Source organism: Cherax quadricarinatus, chromosome 62 (genome assembly GCF_038502225.1).
Source record: "Cherax quadricarinatus isolate ZL_2023a chromosome 62, ASM3850222v1, whole genome shotgun sequence".
Classification (NCBI taxonomy): Eukaryota; Metazoa; Arthropoda; class Malacostraca; order Decapoda; family Parastacidae; genus Cherax; species Cherax quadricarinatus.
In genome coordinates this window covers 4995977-5019249 of record NC_091353.1, presented here as the reverse complement: position 1 = coordinate 5019249, position 23273 = coordinate 4995977, and the positions used below count along the sequence as shown (strand labels likewise).

The 23273-nt window shown below is 41.2% G+C and overlaps 1 protein-coding gene across 1 annotated transcript in view; it reads left to right on the top strand.

Moving 5' to 3' along the window:
* Positions 1–23273, top strand: part of LOC128687311 (uncharacterized) — a gene marked incomplete in the record, with an annotated part of 219822 nt that overhangs the window by 19307 nt on the left and 177242 nt on the right. Inside the window, 1 exon segment of the mRNA XM_070098341.1 lies at positions 2662–2977. Within this exon segment, the coding sequence (XP_069954442.1) occupies positions 2857–2977 (121 nt within the window).

Below are 23273 nucleotides of genomic sequence, written 5' to 3'. Positions count from 1 at the left end.
ATGATCACTACTGTATTATACATTATTACTGTATTATACATGATCAGTACTGTATTATACATTATTACTGTATTATACATGATCAGTATTGTATTATACATTATTACTGTATTTTACATGATCAGTACTGTATTATACATTATTACTGTATTATACATGATCAGTACTGTATTATACATGATCAGTACTGTATTATACATGATCAGTACTGTATTATACATGATCAGTACTGTATTATACATGATCAGTATTGTATTATACATGATCAGTACTGTATTATACATTATTACTGTATTATACATGATCAGTATTGTATTATACATGATCAGTATTGTATTATACATGATCAGTACTGCATTATACATTATTACTGTATTATACATTATCAGTATTGTATTATACATGATCAGTACTGTATTATACATGATCAGTACTGTATTATACATGATCAGTACTGTATTATACATTATTACTGTATTATACATGATCAGTATTGTATTATACATGATCAGTATTGTATTATACATGATCAGTACTGTATTATACATTATTACTGTATTATACATGATCAGTACTGTATTATACATGATCAGTACTGTATTATACATAATCAGTATTGTATTATACATGATCAGTATTGTATTATACATGATCAGTACTGTATTATACATTATCAGTACTGTATTATACATTATTACTGTATTATACATGATCAGTATTGTATTATACATGATCAGTACTGTATTATACATTATCAGTATTGTATTATACATTATCAGTATTGTATTATACATTATCAGTACTGTATTATACATTATCAGTATTGTATTATACATTATCAGTATTGTATTATACATTATTACTGTATTATACATGATCAGTACTGTATTATACATTATCAGTATTGTATTATACATGATCAGTACTGTATTATACATTATCAGTATTGTATTATACATTATCAGTATTGTATTATACATTATCAGTACTGTGTTATACATTATCAGTATTGTATTATACATTATCAGTATTGTATTATACATTATCAGTACTGTATTATACATTATCAGTATTGTATTATACATTATCAGTACTGTATTATACATTATCAGTATTGTATTATACATTATCAGTACTGTATTATACATTATCAGTATTGTATTATACATTATCAGTATTGTATTATACATTATCAGTACTGTATTATACATTATCAGTATTGTATTATACATTATCAGTACTGTATTATACATTATCAGTATTGTATTATACATTATTACTGTATTATACATGATCAGTACTGTATTATACATTATCAGTATTGTATTATACATGATCAGTACTGTATTATACATTATCAGTATTGTATTATACATTATCAGTATTGTATTATACATGATCAGTACTGTATTATACATTATTACTGTATTATACACGACCAATACTGTATTATACATTATTATTGTATTATACACGATCAATACTGTATTATACATTATTACTGTATTATACACGATCAATACTGTATTATACATTATTACTGTATTATACACGATCAATACTGTATTATACATTACAACTGTACGTTTTTGTTGTTGATTGGCTGGTATTCTCCCGGTCCGAGTCTTTTCCAGAAGGTGACCCGGCCGTGACTCCTTCCCTGTCATGGGAGTGTCTTACACCTATGTCTGCCACTGGAGGAGGTACAAGTACCTCCTCATCTTCTGGGACCAAGTGTCCCCAGGCCTAGCCCCACCCTCCCCTCTCACGGGGCTCGTAGGGAGAGGCTAGGCCTCTGGTCTGCCATTTTCCCCTCCCCAGGGGGGAGGGTAGTGGGAATGGCAGTCGTGTGAGCTGCTCTGGCACCTTCCTCCTCCTGTAGGTCTTTAGGTTAGGCGAAGTCTTAGATGATGACCCGCCGTTATTATTATTATTTTATTTTTATTATCACACTGGCCGATTCCCACCAAGGCAGGGTGGCCCGAAAAAGAAAAACTTTCACCATCATTCACTCCATCACTGTCTTGCCAGAAGGGTGCTTTACACTACAGTTTTTAAACTGCAACATTAACACCCCTCCTTCAGAGTGCAGGCACTGTACTTCCCATCTCCAGGACTCAAGTCCGGCCTGCCGGTTTCCCTGAATCCCTTCATAAATGTTACTTTGCTCACACTCCAACAGCACGTCAAGTATTATTATTATTATTATTATTATTATTATTATTATTAAAGATTCGCCGGTATTCTCCCGGCCCGGGCTTTTTCCAAGTGGTGGCCCGGCCTTGGCTCCCTCTTAGGGAGTGTCTGAGACCTAAGTCTCCCATGGTAGGAGGCACAAGTACCTCCTCATCTTTGGGACCAACTGTCCCCAGGCCTAGCCACAAGCTAGGCCTCTCTGGTCTGCCATCCCCGCCACAAGGGGGCAAATGGGAATGACAGTCTTGTGAGCTAAAAGTTCGGGCTCAGGCACCTACCCTACCCTAGAAGGGTTAGGCATGGTGTCGATGGACCCGCCGTTAGGGATTTTGGCCATCTGACCGAGGCCTTCCGCTGGCTTACCGGTCCAATCCTTTAAAAAAAATGATTATAAATTTTTGAAGGTTTAACAAAATTATCATACGGAAATTTTTCATTTTATGTGAAGTTATTTCGATTTATTAGGAATTTTAACCCAAATTATGTGATAAATAAGAATTAAGAATAAAAGATAATTTTTAGAAAAAATGGAGAACGAGAGCATAAACTGAAATTAAAAAAATATAACATGAGAATGAGTGAAGAAAAATATATATAGAAAGTGAAGTAACTATGTAGTGAAGGCAACAGAGGATAATATAGACAAAGGAAAGTGTCGTCATGGAGAAGTGTTCACACAAGTCGCGGAACAACAGCTGGATATTGTGGAAAATGTGCGGGAACGCTGCAGTGCTGCTGCTGCTTGTGTTGATAGTTGAGACACTGTCCGTCCTGGCTGAAGGTAAGTTCTTGTGTTGATAGTTGAGACACTGTCCGTCCTGGCTGAAGGTAAGTTCTTGTGTTGATAGTTGAGACACTGTCCGTCCTGGCTGAAGGTAAGTTCTTGTGTTGATAGTTGAGACACTGTCCGTCCTGGCTGAAGGTTAGTTCTTGTGTTGATAGTTGAGACACTGTCAGTCCTGGCTGAAGGTTAGTTCTTGTGTTGATAGTTGAGACACTGTCAGTCCTGGCTGAAGGTTAGTTCTTGTGTTGATAGTTGAGACACTGTCCGTCCTGGCTGAAGGTTAGTTCTTGTGTTGATAGTTGAGACACTGTCCGTCCTGGCTGAAGGTAAGTTCTTGTGTTGATAGTTGAGACACTGTCCGTCCTGGCTGAAGGTTAGTTCTTGTGTTGATAGTTGAGACACTGTCAGTCCTGGCTGAAGGTAAGTTCTTGTGTTGATAGTTGAGACACTGTCCGTCCTGGCTGAAGGTTAGTTCTTGTGTTGATAGTTGAGACACTGTCAGTCCTGGCTGAAGGTAAGTTCTTGTGTTGATAGTTGAGACACTGTCCGTCCTGGCTGAAGGTAAGTTCTTGTGTTGATAGTTGAGACACTGTCCGTCCTGGCTGAAGGTAAGTTCTTGTGTTGATAGTTGAGACACTGTCCGTCCTGGCTGAAGGTAAGTTCTTGTGTTGATAGTTGAGACACTGTCCGTCCTGGCTGAAGGTAAGTTCTTGTGTTGATAGTTGAGACACTGTCCGTCCTGGCTGAAGGTTAGTTCTTGTGTTGATAGTTGAGACACTGTCAGTCCTGGCTGAAGGTAAGTTCTTGTGTTGATAGTTGAGACACTGTCCGTCCTGGCTGAAGGTTAGTTCTTGTGTTGATAGTTGAGACACTGTCAGTCCTGGCTGAAGGTAAGTTCTTGTGTTGATAGTTGAGACACTGTCCGTCCTGGCTGAAGGTAAGTTCTTGTGTTGATAGTTGAGACACTGTCCGTCCTGGCTGAAGGTAAGTTCTTGTGTTGATAGTTGAGACACTGTCCGTCCTGGCTGAAGGTAAGTTCTTGTGTTGATAGTTGAGACACTGTCCGTCCTGGCTGAAGGTAAGTTCTTGTGTTGATAGTTGAGACACTGTCCGTCCTGGCTGAAGGTTAGTTCTTGTGTTGATAGTTGAGACACTGTCAGTCCTGGCTGAAGGTAAGTTCTTGTGTTGATAGTTGAGACACTGTCCGTCCTGGCTGAAGGTTAGTTCTTGTGTTGATAGTTGAGACACTGTCAGTCCTGGCTGAAGGTAAGTTCTTGTGTTGATAGTTGAGACACTGTCCGTCCTGGCTGAAGGTAAGTTCTTGTGTTGATAGTTGAGACACTGTCCGTCCTGGCTGAAGGTAAGTTCTTGTGTTGATAGTTGAGACACTGTCCGTCCTGGCTGAAGGTTAGTTCTTGTGTTGATAGTTGAGACACTGTCAGTCCTGGCTGAAGGTAAGTTCTTGTGTTGATAGTTGAGACACTGTCCGTCCTGGCTGAAGGTAAGTTCTTGTGTTGATAGTTGAGACACTGTCCGTCCTGGCTGAAGGTAAGTTCTTGTGTTGATAGTTGAGACACTGTCCGTCCTGGCTGAAGGTAAGTTCTTGTGTTGATAGTTGAGACACTGTCCGTCCTGGCTGAAGGTAAGTTCTTGTGTTGATAGTTGAGACACTGTCCGTCCTGGCTGAAGGTAAGTTCTTGTGCTGATAGTTGAGACACTGCCCGTCCTGGCTGAAGGTAAGTTCTTGTGTTGATAGTTGAGACACTGTCCGTCCTGGCTGAAGGTAAGTTCTTGTGTTGATAGTTGAGACACTGTCCGTCCTGGCTGAAGGTAAGTTCTTGTGCTGATAGTTGAGACACTGCCCGTCCTGGCTGAAGGTAAGTTCTTGTGTTGATAGTTGAGACACTGTCCGTCCTGGCTGAAGGTAAGTTCTTGTGTTGATAGTTGAGACACTGTCCGTCCTGGCTGAAGGTTAGTTCTTGTGTTGATAGTTGAGACACTGTCCGTCCTGGCTGAAGGTAAGTTCTTGTGTTGATAGTTGAGACACTGTCCGTCCTGGCTGAAGGTAAGTTCTTGTGTTGATAGTTGGGACACTGTCCGTCCTGGCTGAAGGTAAGTTCTTGTGCTGATAGTTGAGACACTGTCCGTCCTGGCTGAAGGCAAGTTCTTGTGTTGATAGTTGAGACTCTGTCCGTCCTGGCTGAAGGTAAGTTCTTGTGTTGATAGTTGAGACACTGTCCGTCCTGGCTGAAGGTAAGTTCTTGTGCTGATAGTTGAGACACTGTCCGTCCTGGCTGAAGGTAAGTTCTTGTGCTGATAGTTGAGACACTGTCCGTCCTGGCTGAAGGTAAGTTCTTGTGTTGATAGTTGAGACACTCTCCGTCCTGGCTGAAGGTAAGTTCTTGTGCTGATAGTTGAGACACTGTCCGTCCTGGCTGAAGGTAAGTCAGGTAACTCCATTTATAAATATATTAAACAACCATGGTGACATCACACATCCTTGTCTAAGGCCTACTTTTACTGGAAAATAATTTCCCTCTTTCCTACATACTCTAACTTGAGCCTCACTATCCTCGTGAAAACTCTTCACTGCTTTCAGTAACCTACCTCCTACACCATACACCTGCAACATCTGCCACATTGCCCCCCTATCCACCCTGTCATACGCCTTTTCCAAATCCACAAATGCCCCCAGAAACCTCTTTAACCCTATCTATATACTATTCACCTATATGTTTCACTGTAAACACTTCGTCTACATACCCCCTACTCTTCCTAAAGCCTCCTTGTTCAACTGTTATCCTGCTCTCTGTCTTACTCTTCTTTCAATAACTCTACCATACACTTTACCAGGTATACTCAACAAACTTATTCCCCTATAATTTTTACACTCTCTTTTGTACCCCTTTCCTTTATTCATATTCTTCTTATTATTATTTGAGCCCATTTGGGTTATGAAGCATCTTGGGGAAGGGAGGTAATCAAGTTCGGGCCGAGGAAGGTGAGGGGTAACTCCAGTATATATAAGTACCAAGGACCAGCCGCAAAATCAGTTTTTACATCGCTTCATTATAATACCACCGCTGAATGCCTGTCAGAATTAAATATTAGTGAAACTGGTGGGCGTAGAGGTGGGTCCAGGAGCTAGTAGCTTAATTGGGTAATTAACGGTGCAGGCTCGTGCGCACACGGTACCGTGACACTAACCAGTTCAATGTCACAACGCAGGCTAACTACCTCGTTGGTGTCAAGCGTAACGTGGTAACAGCAGCGTTGATGGGAATGATGTGGATGTGATAAAGTCAGGGAGGTAGGGAGATGAGGGGAAGAAGGGAGGTAGGGACAGGGAGTAACAGAGGCTAAGATTTATATATATATATATATATATATATATATATATATATATATATATATATATATATATATATATATATATATATATATATATATATGTCGTGCCAAATAGGTAAAATTGGTCAATTATCAAAAACTCATTTAAAATTAAGTCCTTTCTAAAAATTTTCGTATATGATTAAAGATATATATTTTTTCACTTATGTTAATGTAAAAATTAGTAATTTTGCAGCAAAAGAATCTTAGAAAACTTATATGACCTACGAAAATTTTCGCTTGCCTTATTCGGCAAGAAGAGCATTGCTATTTAAGCCAAAATCGTAAGTTTTACCTATTAGGCACGACATACATATATACACGGTTAGCATCAGGTATACCTTCTACCATACACTGGAATACTTCCAGCAGGTACTGGAGTTTCTTACAGAGACCTGGAGTGTTGTCTTACGCTGCTGGAGTTGTCTGACACAGTCTTCCCTGGATGCGACTCACAACAGCTGGCTAATACACAGGTACCTGTTTTTAACTGCCAGGTGGGCAGGGACAGCAGGTGTGTAAAGTAGCTTATCCATACTTCGCCCACCTTGGGAATCGAACCCGGGATCTTGCGACTGACAAGGGAACAAGAGCTGTGTTCCAACACTGAGGTGAGATCGCTGTAAAATCAAGCAATGACTCGCAGTTATTAACTGTGTTTGTGTATATACTAAACACATGTACGTATATATACATACACAAATACATTCGTTAAAGATAAAGGTTCTAGTCGCACAACACTCTTGCCTCGGTTCCTGCAGAATGAGGAACCTTAAATGTTCGGATCCCAAGAGATAGTTTCCTGAAGTGTCTCTCAGTCCTCTTGTACGATGCTCTTTATAGCCCTGTAAAGGATTTCGTGGAATCCAACCCTCTGTGGATGTCGTCCTTGTGGACCCACTCTCATATTTGTGTTTCTTAATACGCTCCAGACTGTCTTCTGTATTGTTGTGAACGACTTTTGTTCCAAGGATGTGGAGTTATATTCCCATTCTCCAGGCGTTGTATTGCCCCTACGGGTTATATACTTATCCATGAACTGTAAAATAATAATTCTCTTCATAAAGGCCTTTTTTAAGTCAGGCTCGTTATATCGAGGCACTGTTAACTATCTCAACATTCTTCTAAGATCGGTACATCAGTACTGAAGGTTTGAAGCCGAGCACAAGAGGAGTTTCCAAGTTAACTATCCACACTAACACACAAAAGTGAGAGGAAAATAATATATATATATATATATATATATATATATATATAATATATATATATATATATATATATATATATATATATATATATATATATATATATGTCGTGCCGAATATGTAAAACTGGTCAATTAGCAAGAACTCATTTAAAATTAAGTCCTTTTTTAAATTTTCTCTTATACGTTTAAAGATATATATTTTTCATTAATGTTAATACAAAAATTTTTAATTTTGCACCAAAAGAATCTTAGAAAACTTACCTAACCTTATTATAACAAGAACAATTTATTTTAGCCTAACCAAACTAAATATATTTTAGATTTGTTTACAATAATTTAATACTAAATAAACACATTGAAATGTATTTTTTTCGTTAAGTTCAGAATAATTTTGGGGAAATGATTGCATACACAAATTTTAGCTTGTCCTATATGGCAAGATGAACGTTGTTATTTAAGCCAAGATCGCAAGTTCTGCCTATTCAGCACGACATATATATATATATATATATATATATATATATATATATATATATATATATATATATATATATATATATATATATATATATATTTCCATACTTGTGTGTGGCATGTTCATGTCAGTGTTCACATAACTTTCCTTTAGTTACACCTCCAGCGGTAAAAATTTGAAGGCGATTAGACGAGATTTAAGAAAAAAATTTATGAATCACTCTAAAGGTGAGTGTTGTAGGGGGGGGCGGCGGGGGGCGGCGGGGGGCGGCGGGGGGCGGCGGGGAGCGGCGGGGAAGGGGGGTTATAAACATAGTCTGGCTCCAGGGTGAACCAGACACTTAGAAAGTTAGCAAACCTGGAGCTTAGTGAGAGTGTCGACCACCTGCTGTTTTCTGCCTTATATATATATGTATATATATATATATATATATATATATATATATATATATATATATATATATATATATATATATATATATATATATATATATATATATATATATATATATATATATTTGTGTGTGTGATCGCCTATTTGTGGTTGCAGGGGTCGAGTCACAGGTGCTGACCCGCCTCTTCAGTGTGTGTGTGTGGTGTTCCAACACTCACTAAACATTTACTGTGGTACATATATAAGGTGATGATCCACACCGTGACTGGTGTTGAGATACAGTAACTACCATTACCAGACGGAGTGTCGAGCCTGCACACCACTCCCTCGCTGACACTAGTATACTCTGATCTCTAAATGGTTTTCTAAACACTTTACCAGAGTTAACTCAGCTTTCTACACACTTTCCCTCTTGTACCTCCCACCCTCTGATTGACTGACACTTTGATTAGTCAGGTTGTTAGTGCTGGCACTTGTTATAGTTCTTAGTGCTGACACTTGTTATAGTTCTTAGTGCTGACACTTGTTATGGTTGTTAGTGCTGACACTTGTTATGGTTGTTAGTGCTGACACTTGTCATAGTTCTTAGTGCTGACACTTGTCATAGTTCTTAGTGCTGACACTTGTTATAGTTCTTAGTGCTGACACTTGTTATAGTTCTTAGTGCTGACACTTGTTATAGTTCTTAGTGCTGACACTTGTCATAGTTCTTAGTGCTGACACTTGTCATAGTTCTTAGTGCTGACACTTGTTATGGTTGTTAGTGCTGACACTTGTTATGGTTGTTAGTTCTGACACTTGTTATGGTTGTTAGTGCTGACACTTGTTATGGTTGTTAGTGCTGACACTTGTTATGGTTGTTAGTGCTGACACTTGTCATAGTTCTTAGTGCTGACACTTGTTATAGTTCTTAGTGCTGACACTTGTCATAGTTCTTAGTGCTGACACTTGTTATAGTTCTTAGTGCTGACACTTGTCATAGTTCTTAGTGCTGACACTTGTTATAGTTCTTAGTGCTGACACTTGTTATAGTTCTTAGTGCTGACACTTGTCATAGTTCTTAGTGCTGACACTTGTCATAGTTCTTAGTGCTGACACTTGTTATAGTTCTTAGTGCTGACACTTGTTATAGTTCTTAGTGCTGACACTTGTTATGGTTGTTAGTGCTGACACTTGTTATGGTTGTTAGTGCTGACACTTGTTATGGTTGTTAGTGCTGACACTTGTCATAGTTCTTAGTGCTGACACTTGTCATAGTTCTTAGTGCTGACACTTGTTATAGTTCTTAGTGCTGACACTTGTTATAGTTCTTAGTGCTGACACTTGTTATAGTTCTTAGTGCTGACACTTGTCATAGTTCTTAGTGCTGACACTTGTCATAGTTCTTACTGCTGACACTTGTTATGGTTGTTAGTGCTGACACTTGTTATGGTTGTTAGTTCTGACACTTGTTATGGTTGTTAGTGCTGACACTTGTTATGGTTGTTAGTGCTGACACTTGTTATGGTTGTTAGTGCTGACACTTGTCATAGTTCTTAGTGCTGACACTTGTTATAGTTCTTAGTGCTGACACTTGTCATAGTTCTTAGTGCTGACACTTGTTATAGTTCTTAGTGCTGACACTTGTCATAGTTCTTAGTGCTGACACTTGTTATAGTTCTTAGTGCTGACACTTGTCATAGTTCTTAGTGCTGACACTTGTTATGGTTGTTAGTGCTGACACTTGTTATGGTTGTTAGTTCTGACACTTGTTATGGTTGTTAGTGCTGACACTTGTTATGGTTGTTAGTGCTGACACTTGTTATGGTTGTTAGTGCTGACACTTGTCATAGTTCTTAGTGATGACACTTGTTATAGTTCTTAGTGCTGACACTTGTCATAGTTCTTAGTGCTGACACTTGTTATAGTTCTTAGTGCTGACACTTGTCATAGTTCTTAGTGCTGACACTTGTTATAGTTCTTAGTGCTGACACTTGTCATAGTTCTTAGTGCTGACACTTGTTATGGTTGTTAGTGCTGACACTTGTTATGGTTGTTAGTTCTGACACTTGTTATGGTTGTTAGTGCTGACACTTGTTATGGTTGTTAGTGCTGACACTTGTTATGGTTGTTAGTGCTGACACTTGTCATAGTTCTTAGTGCTGACACTTGTTATAGTTCTTAGTGCTGACACTTGTCATAGTTCTTAGTGCTGACACTTGTCATAGTTCTTAGTGCTGACACTTGTTATGGTTGTTAGTGCTGACACTTGTCATAGTTCTTAGTGCTGACACTTGTCATAGTTCTTAGTGCTGACACTTGTTATAGTTCTTAGTGCTGACACTTGTCATAGTTCTTAGTGCTGACACTTGTCATAGTTCATAGTGCTGACACTTGTCATAGTTCTTAGTGCTGACACTTGTTATGGTTGTTAGTGCTGACACTTGTTATAGTTCTTAGTGCTGACACTTGTTATGTTTGTTAGTGCTGACACTTGTCATAGTTCTTAGTGCTGACACTTGTTATGGTTGTTAGTGCTGACACTTGTCATAGTTCTTAGCGCTGACACTTGTCATAGTTCTTAGTGCTGACACTTGTTATGGTTGTTAGTGCTGACACTTGTTATAGTTCTTAGTGCTGACACTTGTTATAGTTCTTAGTGCTGACACTTGTCATAGTTCTTAGTGCTGACACTTGTCATAGTTCTTAGTGCTGACACTTATGGTTGTTAGTGCTGACACTTGTCATAGTTCTTAGTGCTGACACTTGTTATAGTTCTTAGTGCTGACACTTGTTATAGTTCTTAGTGCTGACACTTGTCATAGTTCTTAGTGCTGACACTTGTTATAGTTCTTAGTGCTGACACTTGTTATAGTTCTTAGTGCTGACACTTGTTATAGTTCTTAGTGCTGACACTTGTCATAGTTCTTAGTGCTGACACTTGTTATAGTTCTTAGTGCTGACACTTGTTATAGTTCTTAGTGCTGACACTTGTTATAGTTCTTAGTGCTGACACTTGTCATAGTTCTTAGTGCTGACACTTGTTATAGTTCTTAGTGCTGACACTTGTCATAGTTCTTAGTGCTGACACTTGTCATAGTTCTTAGTGCTGACACTTGTTATGGTTGTTAGTGCTGACACTTGCTAACTGAGCTCTCCCATTTCCTCTCACTAGTCCACATCCTCATTGTATCGCCCACCTTTTATAACGACCACTTAACTCAGTGTTCGTATTAAGCAGGTCCTGCTATTGTACGATATATTTAGAGCGGAACTCAGGTTATCTCATTAAATTTCGTGATGTGTCATAACTATCCGTCTGAACAATGTTTTCTCTGTCAGTAGAGATGGATTTTTTGTGTGTATATGCGTAGACAAGGACTTAAAGTGCTCTTAGGAGTGTGTACTCACCTAATTCACCTAATTGTGGTTGCAGGGGTCGAGACTCAGCTCCTGGCCCCGCCTCTTCACTGATCACTACTAGGTCCTTTCCCTCTCTGCTTCCTGAGCTTTGTCATACCTCTACTTAAAACTATGTATGGTTCCTGCTTCCACTACTTCACTTGCTAGGCTGTGTGTGTGTGTGTGTGTGTGTGTGTGTGTGTGTGTGTGTGTGTGTGTGTGTGTGTGTGTGTGTGTGTTTTCACCTAATTGTTGTTGCAGGGGTCGAGTCACAGCTCCTAGCCCCGCCTCTTCACTGGTCGCTACTAGGTCACTCTCTCCTTGCTCCATGAGCTTTATCGTACTTCTTCTTTAAGCTATGTATGGATCTTGCCTCCACTACATCGCTTCCCAAACTATTCCACTTCCTGACTACTCTGTGGCTGAAGAAATACTTCCTAACATCCCTGTGATTCATCTGTGTCTTCAACTTCCAACTGTGTCCCCTTGTTACTGTGTCCAATCTCTGGAACATCCTGTCTTTGTCCACCTTGTCAATTCCTCTCTGTATTTTGTATGCCGTTATCATGTCCCCCCTATCTCTCCTGTCCTCCATTGTCGTCAGGTTGATTTCCCTTAATCTCTCCTCGTAGGACATACCTCTTAGCTCTGGGACTAGTCTTGTTGCAAACCTTTGCACTTTCTCTAGTTTCTTTACGTGCTTGGCTAGGTGTGGGTTCCAAACTGGTGCCGCATACTCCAATATGGGCCTAACGTATACGGTGTACAGGGTCCTGAATGATTCCTTACTAAGATGTCGGAATGCTGTTCTGAGGTTTGCTAGGCGCCCATATGCTGCAGCAGTTATTTGGTTGATGTGCGCTTCAGGAGATGTGCCTGGTGTTATACTCACCCCAAGATCTTTTTCCTTGAGTGAGGTTTGTAGGCTCTGGCCCCCTAGACTGTACTCCGTCTGTGGTCTTCTTTGCCCTTCCCCAATCTTCATGACTTTGCACTTGGTGGGGTTGAACTCCAGGAGCCAATTGCTGGACCAGGTCTGCAGTCTGTCCAGATCCCTTTGTAGTTCTACCTGATCCTCGTCCGATTTAATTCTTCTCATCAACTTCACGTCATCTGCAAGCAGATACACATCGGAGTCTATTCCTTCCGTCATGTTCACAAATACCAGAAACAGCACCGGTCCTAGGACTGATCCCTGTGGAACCCCGCTCGTTACAGGCGCCCACTCTGACACCTCGCCACGTACTATGACTCGCTGCTGTGTTCTTGACAAGTATTCCTTGATCCATTGTAGTGCCTTCACTGTTATCCCTGCTTGGTCCTCCAGCTTCCACACTAATCTCTTGTGTGGAACTGCGTCAAACGCCTTCTTACAGTCCATGAAAATGCAGTCTACCCATCCCTCTCTCTCTTGTCTTACTGCTGTCACCCTGTCATAGAACTCCAGTAGGTTTGTGACACAGGATTTCCCGTCCCCGAAATCGTGCTGGGTGTCGTTGATAAGATCATTCCTTTCTAAGTGTTCCATCACTCTTCTGATAATTTTCTCCATGACTTTGCATACTATACACGTCAGTGGCACTGGTCTGTAGCCTAGACAGAACTCGCAGCAATGGTTTTAAGCTAGAAAAATTCAGATTCAGGAAGGATATAGGAAAGCACTGGTTTGGTAATAGAGTTGTGGATGAGTGGAACAAACTCCTGAGTACAGTTATAGAAGCTAAGACGTTGTGTAGTTTTAAAAATAGGTTAGATAAATACATGAGTGGGTGTGGGTGGGTGTGGTTTGGACCTGACTAGCTGGTGATATTGGGTTAGAAGCCGTGCTCCTTCCTTAAGTGGAGGTGATCTGACTGAGTGGGACATTGGTCTAAGCCGGGGGTTGACATGGACCTGCCCTGCATGGGTCAGTAGGCCTTCTACAGTGTTCCTTCTTTCTTATGTTCTTAATGCTTCGTGTCTCTTTTTGTAAAAACTGGGACTACATTTGCTGTCTTCCATACTTCCGGTAGTCGTCCTGTTTCGATAGTTGTTAGTGGCACACATAGTGTGTTGAAGATTGTTGTTAGTGGTACACATAGTGTGTTGAAGATTGTTGTTAGTGGTACACATAGTGTGTTGAAGATTGTTGTTAGTGGTACACATAGTGTGTTGAAGATAGTTGTTAGTGGTACACATAGTGTGTTGAAGATAGTTGTTAGTGGTACACATAGTGTGTTGAAGATTGTTGTTAGTGGTACACATAGTGTGTTGAAGATAGTTGTTAGTGGTACACATAGTGTGTTGAAGATTGTTGTTAGTGGTACATATAGTGTGTTGAAGATAGTTGTTAGTGGTACACATAGTGTGTTGAAGATTGTTGTTAGTGGTACACATAGTGTGTTGAAGATAGTTGTTAGTGGTACACATAGTGTGTTGAAGATTGTTGTTAGTGGTACACATAGTGTGTTGAAGATTGTTAGTGGTACACATAGTGTGTTGAAGATAGTTGTTAGTGGTACACATAGTGTGTTGAAGATAGTTGTTAGTGGTACACATAGTGTGTTGAACATAGTTGTTAGTGGTACACATAGTGTGTTGATTGTTGTTAGTGGTACACATAGTGTGTTGAAGATAGTTGTTAGTGGTACACATAGTGTGTTGAAGATAGTTGTTAGTGGTACACATAGTGTGTTGAAGATTGTTGTTAGTGGTACACATAGTGTGTTGAAGATTGTTGTTAGTGGTACACATAGTGTGTTGAAGATTGTTCTTAGTGGTACACATAGTGTGTTGAAGATCGTTGTTAGTGGTACACATAGTGTGTTGAAGATTGTTGTTAGTGGTACACATAGTGTGTTGAAGATTGTTGTTAGTGGTACACATAGTGTGTTGAAGATTGTTGTTAGTGGTACACATAGTGTGTTGAAGATTGTTGTTAGTGGTACACATAGTGTGTTGAAGATTGTTCTTAGTGGTACACATAGTGTGTTGAAGATCGTTGTTAGTGGTACACATAGTGTGTTGAAGATTGTTGTTAGTGGTACACATAGTGTGTTGAAGATTGTTGTTAGTGGTACACATAGTGTGTTGAAGATTGTTGTTAGTGGTACACATAGTGTGTTGAAGATAGTTGTTAGTGGTACACATAGTGTGTTGATTGTTGTTAGTGGTACACATAGTGTGTTGAAGATTGTTGTTAGTGGCACACATAGTGTGTTGAAGATTGTTGTTAGTGGTACACATAGTGTGTTGAAGATTGTTGTTAGTGGTACACATAGTGTGTTGAAGATTGTTGTTAGTGGTACACATAGTGTGTTGATTGTTGTTAGTGGTACACATAGTGTGTTTGTTGTTAGTGGTACACATAGTGTGTTGAAGATTGTTAGTGTACACATAGTGTGTTGAAGATAGTTGTTAGTGGTACACATAGTGTGTTGAAGATTGTTGTTAGTGGTACACATAGTGTGTTGAAGATTGTTGTTAGTGGTACACATAGTGTGTTGAAGATTGTTGTTAGTGGTACACATAGTGTGTTGAAGATCGTTGTTAGTGGTACACATAGTGTGTTGAAGATTGTTGTTAGTGGTACACATAGTGTGTTGAAGATTGTTGTTAGTGGTACACATAGTGTGTTGAAGATTGTTGTTAGTGGTACACATAGTGTGTTGAAGATAGTTGTTAGTGGTACACATAGTGTGTTGAAGATTGTTGTTAGTGGTACACATAGTGTGTTGAAGATTGTTGTTAGTGGTACACATAGTGTGTTGAAGATTGTTGTTAGTGGTACACATAGTGTGTTGAAGATCGTTGTTAGTGGTACACATAGTGTGTTGAAGAGTGGCACACATAGTGTGTTGAAGATTGTTGTTAGTGGTACACATAGTGTGTTGAAGATTGTTGTTAGTGGTACACATAGTGTGTTGAAGATTGTTGTTAGTGGTACACATAGTGTGTTGAAGATTGTTGTTAGTGGTACACATAGTGTGTTGAAGATTGTTGTTAGTGGTACACATAGCGCCTCTGCTCCCTACGGTCCTCCAGAACCCTTTACGGTCCGATTGAACATTTATCTATTTAAATTCCATCTTACAGTATGTCACCTCTACACCGTCAACCAAAAATATTTGAATCCCTTGAATAGGCATTAAACTTGATGTTTATACAGTGAGAGATGTATATGACACGTGTTGATAAATTAGACACATGTGTAACTCTTGGGTATCTTTATTGAGGAAACGTTTCGCCACACAGTGGCTTCATCAGTCCATACAAAGGAGAATCTTGAAGAACAGGAGGAGAATGACGTAATCATCCGTCAACCTTGAGTCGATGTGGTCAGTCCATCAATCTTGAATAGAATACGGCATACGTGCAGAGAAGCAGCTTATATACCGTAGGCAGGAGAGGTGCAGCAGTCATAGGTGGTGTCACATTTGTTCAATGTGGAAGTAGGTCGTGCCCAAGGGTTAGGCAAGCGAAGAATTCTCAAGTATTAAGATCCCAAGAAGTTGCAGTGTCTGACAGGATTGTAGATGAATGGTTCACAGAACCGACATGTTGATAAATTAGACACATGTGCAACTCTTGGGTATCTTTATTGAGTTGCACATGTGTCTAATTTATCAACATGTCGGTTCTCTGAACCATTCATCTATATATGACACGTGTACAACGTGTATATGCTAAATTTACAGAAATAGGTTTAAAGCCCATCGACTACACGAGGGTCATATGTGCACCATCTGTCAAGGATTCCATTAATCCCTAAAGTAGAGAGTGAACTGTATATTATCTCTCAGTTCAAAGTAGGATTCGAACCTGCAAACTCTGCATCAGTCACAGTACTTAATCTATACATCCAGATAATGTTTGTAAATAATTTCGCCTGCTTGCTAATTCTTAAACGTAAATATATATTTATATATATATATATATATATATATATATATATATATATATATATATATATATATATATATATATATATATATATATATATATATATATATATATATGTCGTGCCGAATAGGTAAAACAGGTCAATTATTAAGAGCTCATTTAAAATTAAGTACTTTCTAAAAATTTCTCTTATACGTTTAAAGAACTATTTTTTCGTTTATGTTAATGTGAAAATTAGCAATTTTGTACCAAAAGAACCTTAGAAAACTTACCTGTCCTTATTATAACAAGCGCAATTTAATTTAGCGTAATCTAGCTAAATATATTGTGGATAAGTTTACAATAATTTAGTAATAAACAAACACAGTGAAATATATTTTTTTCGTTAGGTTCAGAATGATTTTTGCGAAATTATTGCATACACAAATTTTCGCTTGTCTTATTCGGCAAGAAGAGCGTTGCTATTTAAGCCCAAATCGCAAGTTTTCCCTATTCATCACGACATTTATAAGAGGAAGAGAGTGGGGTGGGGGGTGTAGGTGTGTATATTACCGTTGTTAGATATATCTCTCAGTAAATTCCCCTAGTAAGAGTTGCCCAATAGTTTTTTTTAGTTACCCACTTCAAGGTCGTCAAGTATCTACTGAACACGTTAACACAAGTATTCTCATTTTATGTAATATTTCGCCAGGTTAAGAGAAGAAACCTGCCATTTTGTGTTGTATTGTCAGTGAGGGGAGAAAGAATTTTATTGTATTGAGAAAGTCTTATGATATGAGGTGTTAAAGGAGGTATGAGGTAATAACGATGAGGCTAGTGAGTGGTATAACGGTAGTGAGTCAGGGTTGTACCAGCATATGTTGTGCTGGTCGAGGTGTGGTTGGTGCCTTGATACCCGTCTTAGGATCGGGATCCAATATTGTGTCCTAAATTATAAACCATAATTGTTAAAGTGGTGGAGTGGTAAGCCAGTGGAAGGCTTCGGTCAGGTGACCAAAACTCTAGTTGTGGGTCATCATATAACTAAGACCAGCGTCAGGAAACACTTTTCTTGTTTCCTGACAAACCTATCCTAACCTAACCTAACCTAACCTAACCTAACCTAATCTAGCCTAACCTAACCTAACCTAATCTAATCTAATCTAATCTAATCTAATCTAACCTAACCTAACCTAACCTAACCTAATCTAGCCTAACCTAACCTAACCTAACCTAACCTAATCTAATCTAATCTAATCTAATCTAACCTAACCTAACCTAACTTAATCTAACCTAAAAATAACCTAACCTAACCTATCATGATCCAATGAGTTGATCCTGCTCTCCCATTCCTTGGATCAAGCTTGACTGCCTTCCATTTCCCAGCATTACATGATGAACCTTACGGGTTTAACCCCTCTCCATGAATACAATACTAATTGTGTTATTTTGTAGTCAAGCAGAGAGTCGTCACGTCTACTTCAGCGGAAGCTGAGTGACCTTTGTGTATTTAGCGCTTACTTATAATAATAATAATAATAATAATAATCATAATACAGGAGAAATTTTTGCATTTCTTTATGACAAAAATTACCACCCAAAATTTAATTTTGAATATATATATATATATATATATATATATATATATATATATATATATATATATATATATATATATATATATATATATATATATATATATATATATATATTGGCAGATAAATCCCTTGTACATCATGGGGAAGATAACTCTTCCTCCGTCAGCCACGAGTGTCGTCAGAGGCGACTAAAATGCCGGAGGAAGGGGCTAGTAACCCTTTAATAATACGATATCGTGATTTCTACCAGTACATGATACAACTTATACAGACCATAGCTCACACCAGTGACATACTACTGTATACAGTTACTTGTTGTGTCTCCAGGATGTGACCCACACAGTCCACTAACACCCAGGATGTGACCCACACAGTCCACTAACACCCAGGATGTGACCCACACCAGTCCACTAACACCCAGGATGTGACCCACACCAGTCCACTAACACCCAGGATGTGACCCACACCAGTCCACTAACACCCAGGATGTGACCCACACCAGTCCACTAACACCCAAGATGTGATCCACACCACTCCACTAACACCCAGGATGTGACCCACACCAGTCCACTAACATCCAGGATGCCACCCACACCAGTCCACTAACACCCAGGATGCGACCCACACCAGTCTGCTAACACCCAGGATGTGACCCACACCAGTCCACTAACACCCAGGATGCCACCCACACCAGTCCACTAACACCCAGGATGCGACCCACACCAGTCCACTAACACCCAGGATGTGACCCACACCAGTCCACTAACACCCAGGATGTGACCCACACCAGTCCACTAACACCCAGGATGTGACCCACACCAGTCCACTAACACCCAGGATGTGACCCACACCAGTCCACTAACACCCAGGATGCCACCCACACCAGTCCACTAACACCCAGGATGTGACCCACACCAGTCCACTAACACCCAGGATGTGACCCACACCAGTCCACTAACACCCAGGATGTGACCCACACCAGTCCACTAACACCCAGGATGTGACCCACACCAGTCCACTAACATCCAGGATGTGACCCACACCAGTCCACTAACACTCAGGATGCCACCCACACCAGTCCACTAACACCCAGGATGTGACCCACACCAGTCCACTAACACCCAGGATGTGACCCACACCAGTCCACTAACACCCAGGATGTGACCAACACCAGTCCACTAACACCCAGGATGTGACCCACACCAGTCCACTAACACCCAGGATGTGACCCACACCAGTCCATTAACACCCAGGATGTGACCCACACGAGTCCACTAACACCCAGGATGTGACCTACAGAAGTCCACTAACATCCAGGATATGACCCACACCAGTCCACTAACACCCAGGATGTGACCCACACCAGTCCACTAACACCCAGGATGTGACCCACACCAGTCCACTAATACCCAGGATGTGACCCACACCAGTCCACTAACACCCAGGATGTGACCCACACCAGTCCACTAACACCCAGGATGTGACCCACACCAGTCCACTAACACCCTGGATGTGACCTACAGAAGTCCACTAACACCCAGGATATGACCCACACCAGTCCACTAACACCCAGGATGTGACCCACACCAGTCCACTAACATCCAGCATGTGGCCCATACCAGTCTACTAACAGTCAGGATGCGACCCACACCAGTTCACTAACACCCAGGATGTGACCTACACCAGTCCACTAACACCCAGGATGTGACCCACGCCAGTCCACTAACATCCAGGATGTGACCCACACCAGTCCACTAACACTCAGGATGTAACCCACACTAGTCCACTAACACCCAGAATGTGACCCACGCCAGTCCACTAACACCCAGAATGTGACCTACACCAGTCCACTAACACCCAGGATGTGACCCACACCAGTCCACTAACACCCAGGATGTGACCCACACCAGTCCACTAACACCCAGGATGCCACCCACACCAGTCCACTAACACCCAGGATGCCACCCACACCAGTCCACTAACACCCAGGATGCCACCCACACCAGTCCACTAACACCCAGGATGCCACCCACACCAGTCCACTAACACTCAGAATGTGACCCACACCAGTCCACTAACACCCAGGATGCCACCCACACCAGTCCACTAACACCCAGAATGCCACCCACACCAGTTCACTAACACCCAGGATGCCACCCACACCAGTCCACTAACACCCAGGATGCCACCCACACCAGTCCACTAACACCCAGAATGCCACCCACACCAGTCCACTAACACCCAGGATGCCACCCACACCAGTCCACTAACACCCAGGATGCCACCCACACCAGTCCACTAACACCCAGAATGCCACCCACACCAGTCCACTAACACCCAGAATGCCACCCACACCAGTCCACTAACACCCAGGATGCCACCCACACCAGTCCACTAACACCCAGAATGCCACCCACACCAGTCCACTAACACCCAGGATGCCACCCACACCAGTCCACTAACACCCAGGTACCTATTTTAATGATGGGTGAACATAGACAACCGGTGTAGAGAAACACCCAGTGTTTAACCACCAGGGCATGGGGCACCGGGGCACCGCGGCACCCAGGCACTGTATATATTATTAAAGTTAAAAAGAGAAACTTTCGTTTTTCTTTTTGGGTCACCCAGTCTCGGTGGGAGACGGCCGGTTCCTTGTTGAAAAAAAAATCTTTTAAGAGTAAGAAATTAAGCAAGAATGAGCAAGTGATATTAGAGGAGATGAACAGTCACTTGTTAATATCTGGAGCCAGTGAGTCATTATATTGTGGCTGCTGCCTTATTTTTTACTTAATTTATGTGTGTGTGTGTGTGTGTGTGTGTGTGTCTGTGTGTTTGTGTGTGTGTGTGTGTGTGTGTGTGTGTGTGTGTGTGTGTGTGTGTGTGTGTGTACTCACCTAGTTGAGGTTGCGGGGGTCGAGTCCGAGCTCCTGGCCCCGCCTCTTCACTGATCGCTACTAGGTCACTCTCCCTGAGCCGTGAGCTTTATCATACCTCTGCTTAAAGCTATGTATGGATCCTGCCTCCACTACATCGCTTCCCAAACTATTCCACTTACTGACTACTCTGTGGCTGAAGAAATACTTCCTAACATCCCTGTGATTCATCTGTGTCTTTAGCTTCCAACTGTGTCCCCTTGTTACTGTGTCCAATCTCTGGAACATCCTGTTTTTGTCGTGTGTGTGTGTTTGTGTGTGTGTGTGTGTGTGTGTGTGTGTGTGTGTGTGTGTGTGTATGTGTGTGTGTGTGTGTGTGTGTGTGTGTGTGTTTGTGTGTGTGTGTGTGTGTGTGTGTGTGTGTGTGTGTGTGTGTGTGTGTGTGTGTGTGTGTTTGTGTGTGTGTGTGTGTGTGTGTGTGTGTGTACTCACCTATTTGTACTCACCTATTTGTGGTTGCAGGGGTCGAGTCCTAGCTCCTGGCCCCGCCTCTTCACCGGTTGCTACTAGACCCTCTCTCTCCCCGCTCCATGAGCTTTATCAAACCTCGTCTTAAAACTGTGTATGGTTCCTGCCTCCACTACGTCATTTTCTAGGCTATTCCACTGCCTTACAACTCTATGACTGAAGAAATACTTCCTACTATCTCTCTGACTCATTTGTGTCTTCAACTTCCAATTGTGGCCTCTTGTTTCTGTGTCCCCTCCCTGGAACATCCTGTCCTTGTCCACCTTGTCTATTCCACGCAGTATTTTATATGTCGTTATCATGTCTCCCCTGACCCTCCTGTCCTCCAGTGTCGTCAGGCCGATTTCCCTTAATCTTTCTTCATAGGACATTCCCCTTAGCTCTGGAACTAACCTTGTTGCAAACCTTTGTACTTTCTCTAGTTTCTTGACGTGCTTTATCAAGTGCGGGTTCCAAACAGGTGCTGCATACTCCAGTATGGGGCTGACATACACGGTGTACAGTGTCTTGAATGATTCCTTACTAAGGTGTCGGAATGCTGTTCTCAGGTTTGCCAGGCGCCCATATGCTGCAGCAGTTATCTGATTGATGTGTGCTTCCGGAGACATGCTCGGTGTTATACTCACCCCAAGATCTTTCTCCTTGAGTGAGGTTTGCAGTCTTTGGCCACCTAGCCTATACTCTGTCTGTGGTCTCCTGTGCCCTTCCCCTATCTTCATGACTTTGCATTTGGCAGGATTAAATTCGAGAAGCCATTTGCTGGACCAGGTGTCCAGTCTGTCCAGGTCTCTTTGAAGTCCTGCCTGGTCCTCATCAGATTTAATTCTCCTCATTAACTTCACATCATCTGCAAACAGGGACACTTCTGAGTCTAACCCTTCCGTCATGTCGTTCACATATACCAAAAATAGCACTGGTCCTAGGACCGACCCCTGTGGGACCCCGCTCGTCACAGGTGCCCACTGTGATACATCATTACGTACCATGACTCGTTGTTGCCTCCCTGTCAGGTATTCTCTGATCCATTGCAGTGCCCTTCCTGTTATATGCGCCTGATGCTCTAGCTTCTGCACTAATCTCTTGTGAGGAACTGTGTCAAAGGCCTTCTTGCAGTCCAAGAAGATGCAATCAACCCACCCCTCTCTCTCTTGTCTTACTTCTGTTATTTTATCATAAAACTCCAGAAGGTTTGTGACACAGGATTTGCCTTCCGTGAATCCGTGCTGGTTGGCATTTATACTCCTGTTCCGTTCCAGGTGCTCCACCACTCTCCTCCTGATAATCTTCTCCATAATTTTGCATACTATACACGTCAATGACACAGGTCTATAGTTTAGTGCCTCTTTTCTGTCTCCTTTTTTGAAAATGGGAACTACATTTGCTGTCTTCCATACCTCAGGTAGTTGCCCAGTTTCCAGGGATGTGTTGAAGATTGTGGTAAGTGGTACGCACAACATATCTGCTCCCTCTCTAAGGACCCATGGAGAGATGTTGTCCAGTCCCATTGCCTTTGAGGTATCGATGTCCCTTAGCAGTTTCTTCACCTCCTCCTCATCTGTATGTATGTCGTCCAACACTTGTTGGT